This window comes from Furipterus horrens, unplaced genomic scaffold (genome assembly GCF_987537825.1).
Source record: "Furipterus horrens unplaced genomic scaffold, mFurHor1.1.pri manual_scaffold_6, whole genome shotgun sequence".
Taxonomy (NCBI): domain Eukaryota; kingdom Metazoa; phylum Chordata; class Mammalia; order Chiroptera; family Furipteridae; genus Furipterus; species Furipterus horrens.
Window position 1 is genome coordinate 77221485 of NW_028327176.1, and position 23998 is coordinate 77245482.

Genomic DNA, 23998 nt, shown 5'->3' on the forward strand with positions numbered 1-23998 from the left:
TGGTCTGGGGCTGGAATCGCTGGCTTCTGAGGTATCCCTCCCAGTTTTTATCCACCACATGTGAATGTGGGCCTGTACATTCTGCCACCTCTCCGCACCTCTGCATCTCTGCCCCTCTTACCCATCTGGAGGAATGTGGCTTCTTTAAATCTTTGGTTATCGGACTTCCATACAGCTCGATTTTTGACAAATCTGGGCGAAATTTCTTTTGTAGTGTAGTTGTAATTTTTGCTACAGTTTTGCATGGAAGTGAAGCATGTTTACCCTTGCCTCCATCTTGGCTGGAAGTCGCCAATAGCACTCTTAAGTCAGGCCTGACTGATGCTCATCTGACACACGCATTTTCTCTATAAGGCACCTCACAGCCTTCCTGTGCTTAGAATCACTAGATAGCACCTCAGCACTGTGCTTGGGGGTCATTTTAAATGCTGAAATCATAAAAAAAAAAAAAAAAAAAGCACAAGAATGCAAAACTGTAACACTGAGTAGACCATGAGAAGCACACCATTTGCCCAATGAGAAGTGCAAGACAGCAGAATGTCACTTTGCTTGACCTCAGCTACAAAAGTGGGTGTTGGTGGCTCATATTTTTCGCCACTCTGCACAAGCCCACAGATGCCTTCAAAAGCACCACAAGAATTGACTTTGGAGTTACAAATAAATTTTGGTGAGTAGGCAGATATAGAATCTGGGAATAATGAGGATCAACTATATATTCCAGGTATTGGTCAAAATGCTTAGCATGCATTATGATGTTTATTTCCACAACAAGCCTATGAAATAAGTCATACTTTATGACTTTTATAGCAGAGTAATTTGAAGCTTAGAACAGTTACCCAGCTTGCCCCAGCTCACACAGCTGCTTGGACAGCCAGTACTTGCTCTAGCTTGCATTTGACATTCAGCTGTGATACTTGTCAGCCACACCCATTGCGAATAGCCACTATCCATTCTGATTGGTCAGTTCCCATGCGATACTGCTTATTCAACATTTTTCCTATGACCCTTGATTGATTTCATACTTTGTTTTATAAATCCCTTTATAAAATTTCATGTTAGTCATTAGTTTGTTGATGAAGGTTTTTATTCAGCCACCTTTTTGGAGTGTGTATAGAGTGTCAGACATGCATAGAGGATATAAAAATAGATATGACTTGATTCTCGTCCTCATTGTAAGCAAAGGGCAGATGAGGGCTGGTAGAAGCTCCACACAGCTTCTTGGGGTGGATAGGCAGGGAAAGGCTCCCAGAGGTGGTCCTTTTTAGTAGTCACTCATAAAGGACAAGTCTGGGCTTGCAGGCCAGACTAGGAACTTGTAGGAAATGGGGTGTCCCCAAGGCACTGTGGACCATCACTGCAACTCAGAGGCTACCTCTGTACCCTTGTTGGTCAGGTAACTTGGGGGGTGTCGTTCTGGCCACATTGCAGTAGTGGTTCCTGCCAAGTCTATCCACTGGAGGTGAGAGTTAAATATGAATGAGATGATAGGCGTGAAAATGTAGGGCACAACAAGACCTTTTCTTAACCATCTTTGTGCCTCTCTCTGTTCCTTAAATGTGGTATGCAGTTAGTAATTCTTTGTTGACAGGTTTTTGTGAGGATGGATGATGCCTGTTGCAGCTTCTGTGTCTAGTGCTATAGGTGACATATGTTGAAGAGCCAGCCCTTTGCTATAGGACTAGTGTCTGCCGTGTGCATCGGGCCCAATCGTGGCCAAACTTCACATGAAAAATGCTTATAATTGGAGCATTAACCTTGGTGTCTAAAGTAGCTGTCCTGGGGATATCCCTTTACAGTTGGGAGAAATTTGACATTACAGAGTGAAGTAATAAAGGGGCTTTACTAATGAGATGCAGCCCACGAAGGAAAGGACCTTGGTCAGAACTGATGTTCCTCTGCTGGTATCATTTTACTTACAACCAAGAAATTTAAATTGCAAGAGAAACAAAAGAAAATCTTTAGACTGATGTAGATACGGATTTTAACAGTATGAACCCATATTCCTTTCCGTGAAATGTATTTTAAATTGGAATTAAGGGGTTCAGCACACTTTATACAGTGAGGTGGTAAGATCTGGATTTAGTGACTAAAGTGCCTTCCTGCTTTAGTCAGAAGATAGGAATAATGTGGATTAATTGGAGGCCTAACACTGCGATACTCAGGGTTTTCACTGGGGCCTTTTGAGACCGTGGGTCATGTGTTTATTCATTCTCTAAACACTGTTAAAAAGCTGTATTCTGAGACCTGGCTATACTAAGGGGTCAAGCCTGCCTTTGGTGTTGGCACAGATTTGAAGGTAGAAATACAGAAAGCTTTCCTGGATGGTGTGTGTGGCTGTGCGTAGGGGTGCTGGGTGGGGCGTAGGGGTTCGAGGTGGTAGTATGTAGGGGTGCGGGGGTAGTGTGTAGCAGTGCTGGGTGGCCAGATCCGTCTTGCCCCTTTCTAAGCTGAGAGCACCAGGGAGCCAGTTCTGCACCGGCTTGGCTCAGAGCGGATCAGGCCCTACCTGTTCTGACCAGTGGGTTATGCCCCACAGAGAAGGTGCAGGGCGCCGACCTGCCCATGGAGCGTGCCATCCTGCACGGGAAGCTAGAGGAGCACGAGAAGGCGCTGCGCATCCTGGTGCACGAGCTGAGGGACATCTCAGCAGCCGAAGACTACTGCCTCTGGCGCTCTGAGGGCAGGGACCCAGCCTACCGGCAGCAGCTCTTCCACACGCTGCTCACCATTTACCTGAGCCCCAGCCCCTCGGCTCCCGAGCTGGCCATGGCTGCTGTGGACCTCCTGAACCACCATGCGGCAGAGTTTGATGCTGCTCAGGTCCTGCTGCTGCTGCCGGGCACCTGGTCGGTGCAACTGCTCTGCCCATTTCTGACTGGGGCCATGAGGGACAGCGTGCACACCAGGAGGACAGCTCAGGTGGCTCTCGGCCTGGCCAAGTCAGAAAACTTAATCTACAAATACGATAAGGTAAGAGCCTGGCTAGCTTCTTGGCCAGTTGACACTTTATTTAATGTATATTTTACCTTTGAAAAAATATTCTTTATCAGTGTTTTTCTCTACATCAATATATCAAGTATATTCCACTCATTCAGAAGTAGGTGTGTGTGCATGGAGGCAGGAGCTGGGGCAGGAATAACGCCGGTGTAGTTTGTCTCCCCTTTTCTACACTGATGATCAAGAAAGCAAGTACATATGTCTGTTAGGCTCTTTCCTACACTTTACATCATGATGTTACTTCATCATCACAACATTTTTATGTAGAATTTACTTTTATTATCACCATTTCACAGAAGGGGAAACTGAGGCACCAATCAGGCATACAGTAAATGGAAGAGCCCAGATGTGCATTCCAGGCCACTTCAGAATTCCACATTCCTGGTCCCTATCTTATTCAGTTCAGGCTGCTCCAGCAGATGCCACAAACTCAGGGCCTTAAACAACACATATTTGTTCCTCACAGTTATGGAGGCTGGGAATTTAAGATTCTATGCCTGGTGTGGACTCTTCCTGGCTTGTAGACAGCCCCCTTTCTCACTATGTCCCCCCACAATGGAGAGCAAGGTCTAATCTCTCTTCTTATAATGGCCCTAATCCCATCATGGGAGCCCTGCCTAATGACCTCATCTAACCTAATCATCTGCTAAAGTTCCCACCTCCAAATATCATCACGTTAGGAATTAGAGCTTCAGTGTATGAATTGGGGGATGGGACACACAAACATTCAGTCTGTAGCTGTCCCCAAACATATCTCCCTCTGGAGATTCCTCTCCTGTGACTCCATATTCCACACAGCTGGCAGAGTGATCTTTCCAGAGTGGGAATCTGGCCTGTCACCCCCTCTGGTTCCCTCCCCCACCCCCACTCCCCTACTCCCCTGTGGATAAGTTGACTCCTGGAAGATTCAGTCTCACCTCCTCTGGTCAGTCCCTGTCTATCTCTTGACTGCTGGCCAGGATGTGTGACACCTGCCACTGTGATGTGGTTTTCCACACATAAGGCCTTTGTACCTGCCGGTCTCTCTGCCCGAGGTATTCTTATCTTTTCCTTTGGTGTCTGGTAAGCACCTGATGGAAATCCAGGCAAGTATTTTTCCTTTGTGAACCCTTCATTCCCCTTGAAGCGGGTTAACCACTTCTGTACACCTGCATTTGTAATTGTCTCCCTTTACTGTTAGACTTTGGGTTCTTTGAGAACAGGGAGCCTCATTCACTTGTTTCAGTACTCCTAGAGTCAAGCCTGGTGTCTTGAAGGCATTGAATAAATGTGTGTTGAATGACTGATGAAACTAATGTGTCCTTGTTGTTCCTCAGTCCTTCCAGTAGGTTGATATGTCTGGGTTGACACAAGGGAACAGTGGCATCATAGCTCAGGTTTGTTAGTTACCTTTAAAGAAATGAAATTGTGTCCTAGGATTAGTCAGGAATGTGCCACTAATCAACCCTTTGGCTTTGACCAAGTTTCTTATTTATGCGTTACTCTCCTTGTTTGTCAGTGAGAGGACCAGGGAATTAGATGACTTGTATGACTTTATCTAGCTCTAACAGCACATGACATTATACTAGGCCTTGCCAAAATATGTCGGCTCACAGAACATCTGAGAGACAATCTTGGTTGGAAATTTTTCAGCCAGACTAGCAGCAATAACTTTTGTAAAATAAAAAAGCAGTTTTGAGGCTTTTTTCTTTTTACTTCTCCAGTTACTAAGGACGTTTCTAAAATTTTAATTTCTAATATTCTGTTTCAAGAAGTCGATATTAAAACAATCCTCATTAGTAATAATCATCCATGGGATAATGTGTGTCACCTCTGAAAAAAAGGCACAACAATATGTGAGGATTCTGTCTTTATTTTCACAGATGAGGTTGAAAGGAAGCTCATTTCGGCTCTCAGACAAAAATCTGTGCCAGATGTGTCAGAATCCCTTCTGCGAGCCCGTGTTTGTTAGATACCCAAACGGTGGCCTTGTCCACACCCACTGTGCTGCCAGCAGACACATGGACCCCAGCTCCCCCAGACCCAGCACGCAGACTTGAAGTGCTACCCAGGGGCACCAGGTGGACCTTGAGTTCTTGACGCACCAAGCCTACTGGATGCAAAAAGCAGAAAGTATGGCACTATGTCAGCCAAGATGAAGGGTGACATCTGGGTGCCCAAGAGACTTCAGTCAATGTGAAACAAGGACTCTTCCCTGCTCACCAATCTGCACTGAATATAAATGAAAAACTCGGAGAGAGACATGAGAGTTCACTGTCCAGACACATGGTCATCTGAAACAGATGTCTACTTGGAAAGAAAAATGAGCCTTCCCAGTGCACTCCAGACAAACCGGATTTCCCCCGCCTCCCGCCTTCAGGAACACACTTGCACTGGAAACATTTGCTTCAGAGCGGCATGCGGGTGACACCCTCTCTGGGCCGGGTGAGTGGCCAGGGCACAGAGTCCTGTGCAGGCAGATTTCACCATCGCGCTTTTCTTTTCCTGTGGGCGTGTGCGCGATCTGCAGCACAGCCACTGGGGTCCCGCCAGTTTCCCGGATGACCTTGTGGGCTCTACTTTTGCCTGTGGCACAGGCTGACTTTAGGGAAATGTTTCCGTTCCTTCCTTATTCCCATCTGGCTCTCAACCCCTAATAGATTCTACTTTGTTCACACAAGCGCTCCCTTTAGGGTAAATTCATATGCTTCTGGCTGCATAGCAAGTGAAGACCTTACACAAAACTGATAAGGCTCGAGAGAGAAGCTGCCTGCCCATCTTGAGGATGACACCGGAGACGAGGAGCCGTGGCGGGCAGGGCTCGAGCATGGTCCCTTCACTGACACAGCATATGCTGGTCAGAAACTCCGTGATTAACCTGTGTGACTAAAGATTTTTATTTGAAGTTATATCATCTTTGTAGTACATCTTTTCTCATTGAGAAATTCATCTGTCATATTTGTTAGGGATTTTTTTTCTTGTTAAAATGTACCTCCCAGTGAATACTCGGGAAATCAAAAGGGAAATGTCATGAGCACAAACCGAGTGTATTTTCAGGAGAGGCTGATTTTACCCTCACTCGCAGCAGGGCGGGCAGTGGGTGACAGCTGCCTTTGCACGTGATCGAGATGCCACCTTTCCTGCAGGTAATGCCACATACCCTTACGGGGAAGTCCAGTCAGGCTGCCTTACCTCCCAGCACTTTACACGCCTGCTCTGAGGTTTCCTGAACACATGGGAAAAATGCATCTTGTTCTCAGACTGCAAATTCATTTTGTGTTTCTGTCAAATGTTGCAGAGAGGCTGAAGCTGTTGTTACTACACTGCCCTCATTTGACTTTCTTCATTTTGATTATTGACTCTTGTTAGAAACTAGCAGTAAAGACACTGTACCTCCTGGTGTAAAGCTTGGAAAAACAAGCATCAGCCTCTTGTGTGAGAAGGGACCCTGGAACACATGCCGTCCATCAGCCCAAGCATTATAGAGGGGGAAGAGAGCTCATTCTTCATGCTTTAAAACATGTTTCCTGTGCTAATAATGGTCAGTGTTCCTTTTCCTTTTGTGATTCCAGCTGGGCCAAGAAAGCAAAAGCATCCATGCATTCTTCCCTAACTGCATCTTAGTGATCTAAAGAATAAATGATGGAGAAATGCTCCTTGTAACTCAACCATGTGCTGTACCTTGGTATGGATTCAAAGCCTGGTCATGCGTTTTACCCTGTGGATGACTCCATTGCGGAATCATCATATTACTCTGCACATTAGCATTACTGTACAGCTTGTGAACTTGGATTTACTCCTTAAAGAGCAAGTGACTAGTACAGGCAGCACTGCACTTTTAAAAGCACTGTTTCTCTCTACTCAGAATGGGTTAATCTTGAAAGTCTTGTGATTGCTCATTCCTAACTTGAGGGCGCTAGTCCCTTTTTTCTCTGAACATTGATCAATATTTTGAAATATGTTTTCCTTTAGAATAATGGGAATTAAAGTTGAACAGTTCTCTTTCTCTCCCAAATCCTCTAAGATAGGCAGAATTCTATGACACTGCAGAATTACCTCCTGTGTTCAATACCATACCTTTTTCAAATTCCCACGAGGCTCTTTTCTCAAATCATATTTTTAAAAGAAATTCATGGTTCTTTCTACAGGCCTGCTGTTTTATGACTGTGTTGAGCAGTTAGAACCATCACTCAGCCCTTTCTTCCCTCATTAAGTTTGGTATAACCATTCTAGTTAAAACAGCATGAACTGAACTCAGTTGACATTAATATTCTCTGGGCAATACTGTTTAATTTTATCAACTGTTTATCTGCCATTGCCTATTAAGTAAGTATTCACATGGGAATGCCGTGCAGGCTGTGGAGCTCGGGGGTCCTGAGCTCAGCACTGGAACGCCTGTGTTGATGAGTCAGTGTGTTCCGGGAATTCAGGGAGTGGCCTCGGGTCGCACCCTTGAACTGACACCTGTCACACTGCTAGGTAGTCCTTGCTTTTTGCTTGCTGTCCTATAGGAACCATTGTCCTTGCAATTCTGCCCTTTGCTCCTGGTTGGGTTCCAAATGAATAACACAAGATGTACAAATGTAAACTTGTTGATTTTATTAAAATTCTTTTTATTCTTTGTTCTTTCTGTAGTTTGTTTGTTTGTTTTAATATAAATTATCTTGATAAAGTGATGGTTCCTACTCACCCAGTACCTAGCCTAAGGAGTTCCAGAATTTACTCTTCCGTACCTGATGGTTCCTCCCAACACCTACAGAGGATTTACATGGCCACCCCTTAAATTTTTTGTTATTATTTTATGAAATTTTAAACGATCCACTTCAGAATTTATCTCCTGAATATTTTTAAGTTGCTCCTTGACTGTGTTGCCTTCAGGTTAATTATGCCCTGAGGAATTAACAATGGAGATTTCTAGTTACTTCTTACATACTTCACCTTTTAGCAAATGCTCTTAAATAAGCCTTGCTGCCTTTGCATTTCTAATCCTGAATGTATTCAAAGAATATAACCTTTAAAAAATCTCTCATTTTAAATGTTAATTTATCCCTTAGAACCTTGTTCATAGAGGTCTTTGAGAAATCCTGTGGAATGACTCTCATAGCACATCCCGTGTTCTTTCTTCCAGGGACTGGACTAGCACTGAGTAGAGGGTGTGTTAACACAGCTGGTAGCCTCTGACTGATCTAACCTATTCTGCATGCCATTCAGGGCTGGTCAATTCCAAATATGTAAGGATGATGGGAGGGGTGAGGTGTCATGAGTCACCCGTATTTCACATTGAAGAAACTGAGGCAGGGGTTGTCGGGTGATATTCTTGAAGTTTGAGTCACACCAAGCCAGACCTATAGTCCCCACCAGCAGATTTCCCTGCCTGCTGCTTCACCAACCACAAACAAAAGCAAAAACCCAACCCAACCCAGGTTTCAAGCAGAAAATCACGAAGCAGAAACTTTACTGGCCTTTTTCTTACTGACATTTCTATGTCATTGTTATTGAGTGGTTTATTTGCGTGTTAGAAATGAAAAGGGGAGTTGCTTAGGCATATACACCTGACTGGCCAGGAAGATACTGTGGGTTCACACTGCCTGTTTGAGTGGCTGGGTGACAAAAAGAATGAATTGATGTCCTACATGTGTCTGTCAGTGGAGGGAAAGACTGGCACCTGACTCAGTTAAATGGGCTGTGACTGTGTTAGGAGTAATTACATACTAACTAACACCCCATTTGTTCTTAGCAGATCTGTCAAGCTCATTATTGAAATGAAAATGTTCAAGAGTCTAGACCATATGGACAAGAGGCCCTTCTACCTTCTCAGAAAAGCTGAATGGCTGGAACACCATCTAAAAGCTTGTTAATACCGTGTTCGGAGACAAGCACTGGAATTAATGAAGCCTGCTTTTCTTTAGCTTGCAGCTGGGAAGGGAAACAAGTAGCTATAATTCAGTCAGCAATCCAGAGTGGTAAATTAGTTAAATGAGACACATGGCAAGAAGGGATTAGAAAGCAGCATGCAACTCAACAGGCCAAGTGTGACTTGAGAAGTAAAACGTTATCACGAGATGTTAGGAAACCTGGGTCTCATTGAGCTCCAGCACACCCAACTGTGGTCCCGGGCAAGTCACATCTGCTAGAGTTTGGGGTGTCATTTATAGACAAGAGGTAGAGCTGGGTGGTATCTGAGGACCATTTAGGTATTAACCCTCTGTTCCAAGCAAGGGAAATTAGGGTAGAGCAATGGGAATGGTTGAGCCTTTGACACAAATGCTACCTTCACGGGATCTTGGGTCTCTCAGCATAGCGTCTAGCTCAGGAACTCTGCTGTAGGGTCCCAAAGGGTGTGTTTGAGCACTCTCAGGGTGGCATTGTGTTGTTGCAATTATTAGAAAAGTGCTTCCCTGTAGCTTACACCCATTGGCTCCAGTGCTGTCATCTTCAGACATTAGAGGAGTTGGTCTATATGGGCTTTTTTCAATAAGTAAATGCCCAGTTTTCAGATGCCCCTTTCCTCCACCATTTTGCAGACGTGGCTATAAGAGTCCCTTTTTTTCATGGGCGCTGGCTTCCACAGCCCTTCACCATTATGGTCAACTTTCTGTAGAGATGGTTTTTCATTCATTTTGCCAATGGGAGAGACCTGGTTCTTCCTGACGCATGTAAAGAATTACAGATCAGCAAATCTATTAGCATGCAAGCAAAGTTTATTAGTGAATGGGAGAGCAAAAGCAAGGGTGGCGAGAGGGCCAGTAGCCAGAGCAGGAGTCTGTTGTTTTGAGGACATATAGTTGGCGGGATGGGGGTGAAGAAGTTACATATTGATTGACAGATAAAGGTGGTGCCAACTATTCTCCAGAGAATGTGACTACCCAAACTTAGATATGTGTGAGGGTCTGTTAACCTGAATCCTTACCTTGCTCCAGACTCCCTTTGTTCATCTTGTTATAAAACACACAAGTGATGGGAGGCAGTGAATTAAAGTTGGGACAGTTACCCAAAGTTATTTATGGACTCTTTCTGTAAGCATTAGGGACTCCCTTGTAAAACAGATAGTGACCAGCGGTAGGCAATTAACGAAAGTTGTTTTATGGGTCTGTTCCCTTCAGGCACTGTGGACCCTATTCCTCCTTTATGATCTTGGGATGACCACACAGTTTCAAAGGCTTTTCTTCCCAGATAGTGGGAAGAATACATAGAATTTCAAGGACTCTCCTCCTCCTGTGCTAACATAGTGTTTCTTGTGATGTTGGAACATCTGGGAATGTTATCCTACCAGGCCCAGGACTGCTGAGTTAGCAGATAAGACATATCTCCCTCTGCTCCTAGCCTCCTCTGTTAAGTTCTTTGTTAGATTGCAGTGGTGAGGGTCCTGCCTTCGTTTCCCCACTGCTACTCATTCTACTGTAACGATTTTACTTGAAATACTAGTTTTTCCTGTTTAGATTCCACTAGTGTTCCACTAAGCTGGGGAGGCAGATCACCAGTGTGAGCTATGACCACAGAGCATGCTGCATCATTGCTGCCCATCCAACTGATTCATCCAGTCTCTACCTCTGTCTCATCGCCCACGTGTTCATGATTTATCTAGAGCAACGGGAACGCCCAGTGTAGCCGGGGCAGTCAGTCTGCCCACCCCTCCCTCCCATCTCTCTGCATCAGCACCTTACAGTAAACCCCAAACCTATTTCTAAATCACTTTTCAATACATTGCTGACTTACAACTGTTGACTTCAGTTCATAAGTAAATATAACTGAAATTCTACCCCTTTGCTTTCTTGAGAATGAGAGCACAGGACAGGATTTCCTCGGTTGTATTTATGCTGCTGAAGGCATTGGTTTCTTCCATTTCAGTTTATTTACAAGAATGTATTCACTTTCTTTATATGAATAAACATAATCAGAAATTCAGTGTTCTAAAAAAAGATTACGATATTACTAATATTCAAATACATTTTCTGTGTATGTTAGTCTGATTACCATTTTCATGAATTTTTGAAATTGTAAAATATACACAACATAAAAGTTTCATTTTAACCATTTTTTTATTGTACAGTTTAGTGTCATTATGTATGTTCACAACGTTGTTCGCCATCAATACCTAGCATCTCCAGGAGCTTTTCATTATCCCAGACTGAAACTCTGCCCATTAAACACTAGCTCTCCAGTCCCCCTTCCCCCAGCCCCTGGAAAGCACCATTCTGCTTTCTGTCTCTGAATTTAATAACTCTAGGGACCTCAGATGAGTGGAATCATACGGTATTTGTCTTTTTTGTGACTGGCTTATTTCATTTATCATAGTGTCATCAAAATTCATCCATGTCATAGCATGTGTCAGAGTTTCCTTCCTTTAAAAGACTGAATAATATTCCATTCCTTGGTTTTAAAATTGAGCCCAAAGTGTATACACGTAACTATTTGTTTATGTGTTTTATGTAAAATTAGGATTGCTATTTTATATATTCTTATCAATATGTAAAATATAACCCTATATCAGCAATTTAGAAGTCGTCCACTTATTGTCCTAACCCTTTCCATTGGGTTACAACAGAGCAACAAATCCGACAAATGGTCTAACACAGGCCCTTTAAAATGGGTTCAAAAACAGTACCAGGTCTTTGTCAACAAGGAAACATATAGAGATTTCCCCATCATGATGTGATGCTTGCACACCTACCTGTAAGAGATCTGCAAGAAGCTGATTCAGAAACAAGGGCCAAACTAACTTGTAATGAAAAAGTGACCAGAGCATGCATGCTAGGCTGGGTGCACTTTTCTGGCAGGCCTCTGAACAAAGATGTGCACATTTTCTATCATTCTTTCACAAAGTTCTGTAACATCTTTCAGGAAGGGAAGGAGCAGTGCCCAGCCCCAGAGCCCTGGTCATGACCCTACCAAGAGGTGGCTTCAGTTGTGATGGCTCCAGTTTCAGCCTTCAAGTAGGTCACTAAATGACATTCAGGGGGTGCTGAATGACTTGATGAAGCTGTAGGCTGGGTAGGAAGGAGTTATTCTGTTTGCTTGAGCAGGCAGTGTATAGACAACACGTGTGTGCATCTGGGGCCAGGGTGGTGAGGGCTGGTGTTCACCACTTCTTGCAAACGTCAATCAGGGAAACGGTGCTGCAGAAAGTTACAACGACTCTGTCTCCTCAGTCAGGCTCTTTCCTTCCACTGGGGTGAGGAGTCTTCGCATTGTGAGTTTCTAACGTGTTTCTAATGTGTTTCTACACTGCATTACAGACCTGTGTCCTGGGCAATCACAGCAAGGTTATCCAATGACAGGTGGAAGGCTGGATGTCCTGACACACTGAATGCACAAGCACCCTGTACCTTCCTCATGCTGCTCCTAGAACTGGAACTTCCCACCACTGAACATTGGAAAGGTGCAGGGCTCTGCCCATTTCCTGTTTGTGTTCACTTTGTACCTTCTGGAGTAATTTTCAGATAGCTGTGATTATACAAATATAGAAAATGAGTGCTCCCTACCAGCTGACAGAGAAGGTCAACCATTTCTCACCAGCCACGGCCAAAAAGACAGACGGAAGATTCTGTATATGGAATCGACAGAGGCTGTGCTCAGTGGAGGTGACCCTGTCCCTTTCTGGGTCACAGCCACAGTGCCTCACTCCAAGTTTACTGTGATGTGCATGCAGAAATGGAACTTACGTTACTGCAGAGGGAGGCAGCTGAGGGGCTAAAGACTCATATTACCAAGAACCGTAATGCTAAGGGGACAGTTTTCCTTTTCAATTCTTTTATTCATACGTTCAATCATTCATTCATTCATTCATTCATTCCATGAGTATACATTGGGAAACTGCTGTGTGCCAAGCATTGTGCTAAATTCTACAGATAAAATGGTGAAAAAGACACATCTGGTTCTGACCCTGTGGGAGCTCACCGTGGAGACAGTTACCGCACAGTGGGACACAAGCCCAGCGTAGGCGGTGCAGGTAGGCACAGAGGAGGGGTCCCACGGTAAGTGCTCCAAACAGAGGGCACGGCAGGGTCAAGCCTGGAGACTCCTTTGAAAGGGAGAGAAAGAGGTTCAGTTTAACTACAGGCCAGAGAGCAAGCAGAGGTCGATGACAAATGAGGCTGGGGACTGAAGTTTCTTTCTGGTTCTCAGCAAAAGAATAACACAAATGTTTATGCTGTAGAAAGACCACCAGTCCCTACCACCCCAGGGGCAACCGCTGCCAACATTTCTGTCTAGTATTTTGCCCATTCACCTTAGTCGTTACATAGTTTTTAATGGCACAGGGAAGGACACCCTACCACTACCACCAAAAAGGCATCATACAAACTGTTTTAGCCAGTTTATTTGGAAAGTCCTTTGTTTTAAAATACAGTGTATTAATAGGACGTTTGAGGTAGGGTAAGGCTAACAGATCAGGATACAATTGTCATTGAAAAGATAGTTTATACTCACAGATCCCAGAGGTCTTCATCACAGAGGAGGTGACACACCATGCCACAGGGGCCACATGAGGAAGGACAAGGTCAGTCAGGAGGCAAGGAAGGAGGGGAACTGAGGGCAAGAGTCTTTATGGTGGTTTCCAGGAAAGGAAGGGATGAGGCAGGTAAGCAGGCTTAGGACTGGATAGTTCTGAGTGACTGAACCAGGGTATAGAACTTTCCCACAGCCCACAGTTTGAGGGTTCAGGGAAGGAGATAATATAGCTTTTAAAGTACTTTGCATATCTATGGCAAGTTGGTAGCTAGATAATAGCTGTGCTACCATCCCAGGGCAAAAGGTGTAGGTGACTTGCAGGATTTAAAAGGAAGGGCAGGCAACCTTGAGAGTGGGCCAAAAGAGAGAAGCATGATGGAGGGGTGCCATGATGTAGGAGGATGTTGTAGGAGCCATGTCAGAAGAAGCAGCAGCAATGCAGTTTGTAGTCAGGATTCAGCCATGCGACCTGGGCTAGTAAGAGAGCAGCATGCTGCTGTTTTGGTCATGCCCACTCTGACTCCGAAGCCTCCAAGGATTCTGCCTTGCGGACCAGGACTCTATCTGGATCTTCGGAACTTAGGACATCTGGAGAGGACACTCTCTTAAGACTTGTGCCTTTCCAGGACTTCACTGTGAGCCAGTATAACACAGCACATGATTTCCTGGACTATTATACGGAGGTTGAAGACAACATACCCCAGATCCTGAAGGAGAGAGCTGACATAAGGAGATGAGGAACTATTGGGCTTGGTTTTTATAGCCTTTTGGGGAGGAAGGGAAGTGCTGGGTGTCGTGGCAGAATAGGGCTCCAAGCTGAAGTGCTCCCAGCCTCCCCAAAGTTGGAATGTTGTAAATAAAGACCTGTTTTTCTCAGCACTAATTGTTGGGTCTTACACCAAGCTGTCATGTGAATGTGCCCCAGTTTGCTTGGTAACATGACTTAAGGGATTCTGGGGCAGACATCTGTCTCTGGTTGTCCAGTAGACTAGGCCTTGGTGTGATTAGGACAGGTGGACGGTGGCCTGGAATGTGAGTGGTGTTTGCTCTCTCTAGGAACTAGCTAGCCCTGGGAGAGGCAGCCCCACCCAGAGCCAGTAAGGCCTCAGATATCAAAGCATCAGAACACAAAAGTGAAAGACATGGCTAATACACCCTTTCAGTTAAGCCACAGGGCAGCCACGGTTGTGTTTTACTCTGCCTCCCATGACTGAGGATTGAACATGAAAAGTTTAATATACTTCTAGCAACAAGCTAAGAAAAGCTGCCTCAGAGTAAGTAGCATAAGGCAAGAAATGGGAAATAGGGCAGCGTGTAACCCTTCCTAGGCCCAGACTGCAGCCAGATAGACTTGCACTCTGTTCACAAAGAGTTTCTTGAATCTGGTTGACATAAGTTTGCCTGCAGTTGCCAGGAACAATCCTTTCAGCCTAAATTGGTTTTTGAGGAGGTGTAAAATGACTTTAATAGCTGTTTGTTTCAGGCTTTTCTATATATAATTAGTGAATATATATTAATTGATCTTAGCCTAGAGGAAATCACAAAGCTCTTCAATAATGGCTCCTCTGTCACATGTTTACTCTCCCCGGTATCTACATGTCCAATTTATAAGGCAGCTGTGGCCCCAAAGAAGCATGGCCTAGCCTTTTGGTGGAGGGCCCATTGGTGTGTAATGGGAAATATTTCATAATCTACCTTGAGTTTCCATTTTCAGCAATTCTCAAGCACAGCTGGTTAGAGAATAAACTGCCATGAACTTCCTCCCTGCAAAAAACAATTTTATTATGGCATCAGAAACCACCAATTCCACTTCTAGAAGTTTACGGTAGGAAAACAATGAGCAGCTAGGCAGACAGATTTATTTCAAGGATGCTCATTGCAGCATTTCAAAAAATGTAAAAAATAGAAGAAAAAATAAAAACATAGAGTATTTAAGTAACTGACCTTGGGACACAGTCATTCACTGGAGAGTTTCCAGCCATTAGAAATGACTTAAAACATAAACAAACAAAAACCCATAAAAATAGGCTATAGTATATGGTATGGTATCTGAATTTTGCAAAGGAAAAGATACGTTTTTATATGTAATTTAAAAAAATAGAAAACCTTTATTTTTTTTTAATGCTTGTGAGTAAAACACACACACACGCACACACACACACCCCCTCCAATAAACGCATTAGTTGTTTTCATTTCTGCGAGGAGCAAATTACTTCTATAATAAAATGATCAACTGATAGATGTTATTTTAGAAGCTTTTCTTAAACCTAGGTAATATTTATAAGGATGGAAAATATACCCTTCTTTTACAGATTCTAAATCTACACTTTAATGTATAGTATCACCTCTTGTCTAGTTAAGAACTGAACTGTATCTGCTTAATTACATTGTTTGAGAAAGAAAGAGCAGAGAAAAGCAGAGAAGGGAACCGCAGGCTAAAGAGGATCTGTAGACAGAAGAGGTTCTGCAGGTTCACACAAATACATGATAGAGATTTAGAGTTTGTGAGGTGAAAGCCTGTGGAGCATCATTGCTGTGGCTAGTGAGGGAAGCTGCTAGGAGTGCTCATCAGGGCCTGCCTGAGAGTCACCCAAGTGCACCAGCCACCTGTGCTGGCCTTAAGTGGATGCATTTGTGGATGAAAAGGAGCCACATACTGCACCTGACAAGTTCAGGGGAAGCCTATGTGGCGTCCTTATTAATTCAGATCCCTAAAGTAACCACAAAGGATGGTCTGAAATTAAAACTTCACAACTAAAAGCAGTTTATGGCAGGCAGTCAAATCCTCGGTTAGAATCTTCCCTGACAAAAGTCAATATTTACCTTAATTAAGCCTGTCTATTATCTTTTTGCATCTGTGATAACATACCTTTGAAATGCCAAAGTAATTTTCTTTATCCAGACCCCTGAAAGCACAGATGCTGCACCAGAGGGTGACCCAAAATCGCCTCATTGTTACTGAGTTAATTGTTGACTATTAACTATCCTGTACCCACCTATGTAATGGAAGTACATATCTATTGTTTTACTTTTTATCCAGTCTCAGAGGATCCCCACCCCCCACTGGACTTTGTTTTCTCCTGCCTCCCTAATCTATCAACAATGGATTTCATGTAATCCCCCCCTTATGCCTCCTCTTTTGATTGTAATGTATAAAATAAGTTGCAAAACTGCCATTTTCCAGAACATTTTGTCAATTCATTGAGGTTTTTGCTTGCCAGCAATTTGTCATCAGTTTGGCTCAAATAAACTCATAAAAATTCTTACAGGTTTGGACATTTCTTACATTGACACATTTCAGCAGCCACAGGGCTCCCCTCAGAAGAGAAACACTTTCTGAGTAGTATGGCACCACTGCCTCCCAAGAGGCCCAGCAACCCAGAGAGAATGGGAAGGCGTGGGGAGAAAGAGCCTCCTGTTTCCCGTATTTCTCCCTCACCTCTTGGACAACAAATTAAGCTTTCCATTTTCCCATGTGCATTTAAAAAATTCTTCAGTCTTGTTTGTCTTTTATGGTGAGGTTAGTGACCTCTTTTCAAGATTTAATAAGACATTCTAAGTCTTCATGACACCAGAAAATACTGTAATGGGATATGGCAGCAGAATTTCAACGAGGGAGAAAATGAGAAATAGAGTCCCCAAAAGACACTTAATAAGTAGCATCAACTTGTCTTTTAAAAAATGTTTGCAAAAATGAGCTTGGCTATTTTTTTCCTTGACTGGACTGGTTGGCAAAGGGACAGCAGATGCCAGAGGCAGCAGGAGAGCCCAGAGGAGATGAAGTATGCAGATCCGCCACAAGGACTTTGTTCTTATTACCCTAGCCTTTGGGGAACTTTAGGGACTTAAACCTGAACACCTTGGAAGGGTGAACTTGCCTATAAGTGCCCTAGGGTTCCTGATTGCAGAAGGTAGAGTTGGGATCACATTTAAGTGTTTCTCATACAGATAAATTCTTTATGTTCCTATCAGACTAATTAGGAAAAATCTATCTGTGCAGCAGTCCATCCTGCTTCCCTTCCTGAGCCAGGCAATTTCTGGATCCCGCCTTTTCCTAGAACACACCATGTCCCCTGCTCCTCCAGGATGAAGGGTGAGAGAGCAGGAACTGAGGAACTGTCTGCTAAAGTAACCTTAGAAACCTGCCCTAAATCTCTTACACACACACACACACACACACACACACACACGCACACACACACGCACGCACACAAGCACGAGCCTTTGTGTTCAAACTTCTTTTTATTCTTATAGAATCCAGGTGCTAATCTCCCAGCTAGGATGGGAAGTCCTCCCTTCCCTTGAGTAATTAAATCACCATAGCCTTCACCCAACACCTCCCCACACCCCCTGGGGGTCTTCCTTGCCATCAGCAACCCATTGACAAAGCTTTGAAATTATACTCTTTCCTTTCACATAATCAAATTCTCAGGCAAAATTGTCTCAATCACTGGTGATTTTGTTTTAAGTAGTAATTCTTTTCTTATCTGACAAGACTTATTCCATTGTGGCTGCAAATGTTCAAACAGTTTAGCTTTTACATCACATCTTCTGTGTCTGAAAGGTGAAATGTGATGACTTACCTCCTGGGCACAGGTGTAAATGCTGTGGCTTCTCTATCTGGAGGCAGGTGCCCTGAATTTTGGGGGTTAGAGGTAAAGGGAGAGGCAGCCATCTTGGGTTAATGTGACAGAGGTGTGTTTATTGTGCAATGAGAAAAGTCTCATTGATGAGATTGTACTTAGAGCTTAAGAATTTGTATGTGTGCTAGGATCTCTTGTTTTTCAAAATCATGCGACATCTTGGCAGAGATGGCTGGGAATCCCCCAAATCCTTCTCCTCTCCTTCCTAGCCAGGCACATGGCTGCCTGGCTCTCGACTCCATCTCCCAGCCTCCTTTACTGCTGTCTGGCCATGAGACTCGGCTCCTGACCAGGAGAGTTCAGGAGAGTGTGGTGAGTCTTATCCCACGGCTCCTCCACACCATTTCCTCCCTTCTGGATCCAGAACACAGACCTGGCTACAGTCAGGATTCACCACAAACATAAGTACAAGGAGTCAGGACAGTGGGAAACTAGAGGGAGGAACGAGTCCTGAACCACCCTCCTGAGCAGAGAACCTGCCTATGTGCCCTGGACTTTAATGAGAGGGGAACGAGGTTATTTTTTTAAAGCCACTTTAGAGATGGGTGTCTGCTGTAACACCTCATGCTTTTACCCTAATCCACAGTCCTTTCTCTGTCCTGCCTCCCTATATTCTGCAGACACAGAACCACCCTCAGAGCAGCAGGATGTGCACTGCAGGTTGCCTTTGCCAGCATGGAAATGGGATTGCACCCACCCACCCACCCATCCATCCCATTCTCCTAGCAGCCCTGAGAAGCCAACTTATAGCCCAGGGAGAGTTTCAAATGCAATCAGTGCTGTTCAGACCACTGAGAATTTTGTTCTTTAAAGTCAAATCTATGCTCCTGGCTTTAGTAGATGTTGTGGTCTTATCAACTGAACCCTGAAATCTTAGGACCACACGAGGACAAGGAAAGGAAGCCACTGTCTGAAACTTGCCCCCGCCCCAAATGACAAAGTTTGACAATACAACTGTGATAATTATTGCCATTGTATATGCAGCCTCTACCATGGCCCAGGCATGGAATGACATCCTTTATATACATTATTTCATTTATTCCTCACTGAATCATTTGAGTGAGAGTACTTACACCACTTAGGAGATGAGATGGGGCACAAAATCACCTGCCCAAAATCATGCAGAGAGCAAGGTGGCCCTGGGTTTGGGGAGTGCATGTCCTTTGGACTCTATCAACTGGGTATTTCCATAAGGGCAAAAACCTGGGTGCTGGGCACCCCAAGACTTCAGGGGCTCTGAGTGTCAGGGCTGCTGACTGCATGTGCAAGGGGGAGGCAGAACAACATTTTAAATACTTAAGTAGCAGGTTTTTAGTCCAAAATAAAAAGTATGTGCTGTAAATCGTATTAGAGGAAGGCAAACCCTGGGCTTAGAACAGCAAAGCAGGACTTGATCTAGATTTTTGTCACTTATCTTGGTTGTCAGAATGTCCTAGAGACCCTTTGCTTTTATTTTACCCCAACAGCAGGGACCAAGATTCAAGATGGAAAGGTTGTGGATTTTCAAGGGCAGTCAGAATTAGGATGAACCTTCTGAGACATTCATGTCTTGTTTTCTGAGGCTTGGCAATTCTAAGGAACCCGAGGGCTGACCTCCTGGGTAGTTACCACTGTAGTCTCCTTCCAAAGGTCCACAAAACAATTCAGATGCCCAAGGTTTGGGTGACTCCGGGAGCTAAAGAAGTGATAAAAACAAAAAACAAAGAAGCAGTGGTTGCCCTACAATCTTCAAAGAAGGAGACAAGAACTCGGTAATCATGTAATACCTTCGGAAAATAGAGTGCGAAAGGTTCAGTGAGGCCAGAGAAAATTCTGAAGGTGACACACTGAAAGTCAGAGCTGAAGACTCACTGGCTGCAGTTACTTACCAGGGCCGTGACTTAAAAAAAAATGTGGGCACCCCAGTACAGACCCCATTGCTCCAACAATCTTCTGGTTGTCTTCTCATCAACACCCTTCTTTAGTAATTCCAGCTTGGTTAGTAACATACAGGTTCTAGATTTCCTGAAGTTGTTGTGTCTTAGAAGATGTTGGACTCCAGATTTTGGCTTACTATTCATGGTCTTGGTGCTAATTTTGGCAAGAGTATATAGTCTTATACACAGAAAGAGCAATAATACTTTATTTAAAATATATACAAAATTTTACTTTGAAACATATATTACGGTCTAACATACATCATATAACACTGATTGATGTAAATTTTGGTACCTTCATTCATTCAGTTTTGTGATTTCTCTTTTACTCGAGGCTCCGGAGGAACACTTTATTAAGTGCCCACCAGAGGGGATGTACCCACTGGCCTGGTCCCCTTGGTGGTCTGGCTGTGCTCTTGGACACCACTAAGGCTGTGCGACTGCCTCAGGGAGCTGAAGGCAAACCCTGACCTTGCTGGGGGCACTTGGGACACAGAATTGATGGGGCCCGTCTTAATCACACACCTATTGTCCATTTTCTTTCTGCATCTGGGTATGAAAGGAGGGTAAAATTAGTGGAAAAAAGGTATCAATTATTTTCTCAACAAATCCTCCTCTGGGCTTAGATAACATAAATTATGTTCTGTGTAATTCCTGTTTTTTCCTGCCTCTGTTACCAATAGCACAGTAAGTGAGTGTGAGAATGGGAGCTGGTGTCTTAATACAACCTTGGAAAGGAAACAAGGAGAGAAACAAAAAGGGAGCATCTGTATTTTTAGGCCAGATTTGAGTTATGATTATCTTGAAATAAATCAGACAACTGCTTTTAGGCACAACCTGTGCCTTATTCATCACTATTTACCCCACAGTGCCTTGCATTGAGTAGGCACTTAGTAAAGGCTCATTGCTTGGATAAATAATGAATTCAGAGGGCCTGGTGACTACATGTAGACAAGATATTCATTTTATCATTAGAGTGTTTGATGAAAGGGACATTGCAGATCATCTAGACCTGCTTCCTCTCCTGGTAAATGGGGAAACTGAAGCCCAGAGGAGTTAGTTGAAATGAACAAGGTCATACAACTAGTTCCTTTTAGACTTGGAATCAGATTTTCTGAATTTCTTCTTGAATTTCCCACTTGCTTCAGATCTGAAACTGTCAAGAGAGCTTCGTGGACTTAGTGGTGTGCCTTGAGCTCGGGAAAGTCAACCCCACATCAGAAACTCCCAGTGGTATGGGTGGCCCTTGGCATAGAGGCTGAGAGTACAGCACAAGCAGAAAAGGCCCCTCAAGGTAGCTTCACTCCTAGGATCCCAGTCCTGCCTAGGCTCAGAGGACTGAGACCCTGGGTAGGGGCCCAGAGGACAGTATCAGAATGAGGTAGGAGCACAGAGATCCATGGGGACTGCCAGCAGGTCAGGTGTCTAGCACTCTTCTGCGGGCAGTTCCAGTGCTCAGGTGGATGCGGCAGCTCACAGAGGCTACAGCCTCAGTGTCCAGAGGAACCATGTAAACAAAGCCCACTGACTACTTCTGAGAAGGAAAGCAAGTTGCTAGAAATACTTGCTGAAAAGATGCATTTTGAGAGGACTGTGGTTTTTCTGTCACTGGGAGGGATGGAATGAAAACAAAGGGAGGTGTGGTGAACAGTGAGGGAAGAAAAGGGGCAGAAGGTCTGTCATGGCAGACAGGGAGGACGGAGGGTTTCTGGGCAAAGGGATGGCATGAGCTATGCAAGGAGGGGTGGGGTACATACACGGCACTTGGGTGGGCTTCTCATCTCAGCTGAGCTGTCCCTGAACCATCCCTCCCATGTGTCATACTGGGAACTGAGGAGAAGAAGGGGCTCACTCTGCTCCCCAGAGTGATTTTGGATTATAGAAAGGATGGTTTGGCATGGTCAGAAATGCACATCTGATCAACATAAAAAATATGGATGTCTCCCTATATACTACAAACGTAAATGCTGCTGAAGAATGCTGGCATCAAATAAAGTGAATGCTGACCAGTGAGATGATACCTGCTTAGGTTGCTCATCTCAGAATATGGCACCACGGGGTTTCTCTTAAGCACAGCCTTCCTCCTGCCTCACGCTCAGCCAACCTCACTCCCTGCTCCCCTCCTCTTCCCTAACTTTCTGCCCACCTCCTGCACCCCTCCACCCATTTCCCAGTATCCTAACTACTTTCCAGTGTCTATCAGACACACGCCCTGTTCTCCTGCAGCAAGAAACAAAAATAATTCATCTTGCAAAGTTGGGAGCTGAAGCTCACCTGGTCACAAATGAGTACCTTTGTACTTAAATGGCCACCACAAAATGCCAACTAGGATTCAAGTGCCAGGAAGTAAAGCAAAAGGACAGATGGGACCTGACCCAGTCAGTCCCTGAGTGCTTCCTCCAGTCCACCTGCCTCTCCTTAGACAGCAGACTGGTTTTCATTGCACGTGTAGATGGTGTTTGGCTGGATTCTCCTTCGGATCCGTTCAGGCACTCTGGGGAGAATTTGGAAAGTCTGGGGCAGCAGCTCTATGCAGGCCTCGCGGAATTTTTTGATCCTCCAGCAGTAGATGATGGGATTGAAGACGGATTTGATGTAGCTGAGCCACAGGACGCAGGAGCTGGTGATATAGAAAGAGGGGCTGCAGTAGAACCTCCTGCTGAACACAGACAGGAGGCTGTAGACCGAGTGGGGCAGCCAGCACAGGGAGAAGCCCACAAAGAGGATGAGGATGGTGGTGAAGGCCTTGGTTTTGAAACTCAAGTCCAAGTTGACCTGCTGCTGCCGCTGGAGCTGCCTCAGGCCAGCCCTAGTGAGCTGTCTCAGGTCCAGGCTGTCAGACCGGTTGTGGACGCGGATGGTGTTCTTCCGGACCGTGTGCAGGATGCACAGGTAGGCACACAGCATGACGCCGAAGGGAACGAAGAACACGGCCACCACCAGTGTCACCACGTAGGCTCGGCCGGCCGGGAACTCTGTGTAGCCCAGCACACACTGGGGGGCCCGCGCTGGCACCTCCACGATGGTCCAGCTGGCCAGCGAGGGTGCCGAGACGCAGAAGGACAGCGCCCAGGACACAGCAATGATCACTTTAGCCCTCCGCGGGTTCAGCTTGTCCTGGCGTTGGACGATGATGAGAAAGCGGTCCACACTGATGATGAGTAGGATGGCCACGCCCTCCAGAACAAAAAACCAGTAGAGTGTGGCTGAGAGCCGGCAAAAGTAATCCCCAAAGTGCCAGTGGACGGTAATCAGAGTGACAGCAGTAAAGGGCATGCAGCACAAGGACAGCATGATGTCAGAGAAGGCCAGCGTGGCCAGCAACAGGTTGATAGCTGAGCGCATGGCTGGCCTCTGATACACAATGATGCAGACAACAGAATTGCCAAGGAATCCGACTGCAATCATCAGCATCATGATTACTGCCAAGCACACCCGGAGGGGTGCGGCTGGCGGGGTCTCCCCGTAGTCCGACACATTGCTGCCGTTCAGCAGCAGGTATTCAAAAGTCTCAACGGACGTGCGGTTACAGGACATCATGGAGAAGGGCTTGGGGTCCAGACAGCCACGCCTGGAAGGGCTCCCCTCAGCGCTTCGGTGGCTGTCGTTTTCCGTGGGCTGCCTGCATCTTCCCAGACATCTTGGATCTCTAGGGCCCTGGAATGGTTCAGAGAAATGCCTTTCTTTGGGAGCATTAGCCAGGATTTGTGATTCATCAGTCACATCCACACCATCTCTGGGAAAACTGATTGTGCCCACAGCTTCCTAGCTGGATGCTCTGCAGCCTGGAGCAAAGGAGAGCACAGAAAAGAAGGCAATCACAGCACCTGTAGAATACAGCAGCATTGAAATTTTGCAAGTGTTCTAAACACCAGAGTGGAGAGAAAAGTGACTCATTTAGTTATCATTTGGGACAAGGTTTGCTATTCACAAATACTGTAAGTCTTGTCAAGTAACCCAGAGAAACCGAATCAGATCTACTTTTCACGGGATTAGGAAGAGAATACTCTGTAA

At 45.0% G+C, this 23998-nt stretch overlaps 2 protein-coding genes across 2 annotated transcripts in view; one reads left to right on the forward strand and one right to left on the reverse strand.

Annotated features, from left to right (window-relative positions):
* TGFBRAP1 (transforming growth factor beta receptor associated protein 1) overlaps window positions 1–5346 on the forward strand; it is a 58154-nt gene extending 52808 nt beyond the window's left edge. Inside the window, exons 11-12 of the mRNA XM_090281871.1 lie at window positions 2537–2970; window positions 4860–5346. Of these exons, the coding sequence (XP_090137997.1) occupies window positions 2537–2970; window positions 4860–5036 (611 nt within the window). The 3' untranslated portion in view covers window positions 5037–5346. The remainder of the gene's footprint in view (window positions 1–2536; window positions 2971–4859) is intronic.
* Window positions 5347–21839: 16493 nt separating this feature from the next.
* On the reverse strand, window positions 21840–23739 carry GPR45 (G protein-coupled receptor 45). Its single transcript, XM_090280364.1, has one exon. It carries the CDS (start codon window positions 23522–23524, stop codon window positions 22403–22405), a length of 1122 nt encoding a protein of 373 aa, XP_090136490.1. The 5' UTR covers window positions 23525–23739; the 3' UTR covers window positions 21840–22402.
* Window positions 23740–23998: the final 259 nt, after the last annotated feature.

Bases quoted from the DNA above. Each gene is read 5' to 3' on its own strand.
- GPR45 (XM_090280364.1), bottom strand. From the start codon at position 23,524: ATGATGTCCTGTAACCGCACGTCCGTTGAGACTTTTGAATACCTGCTG.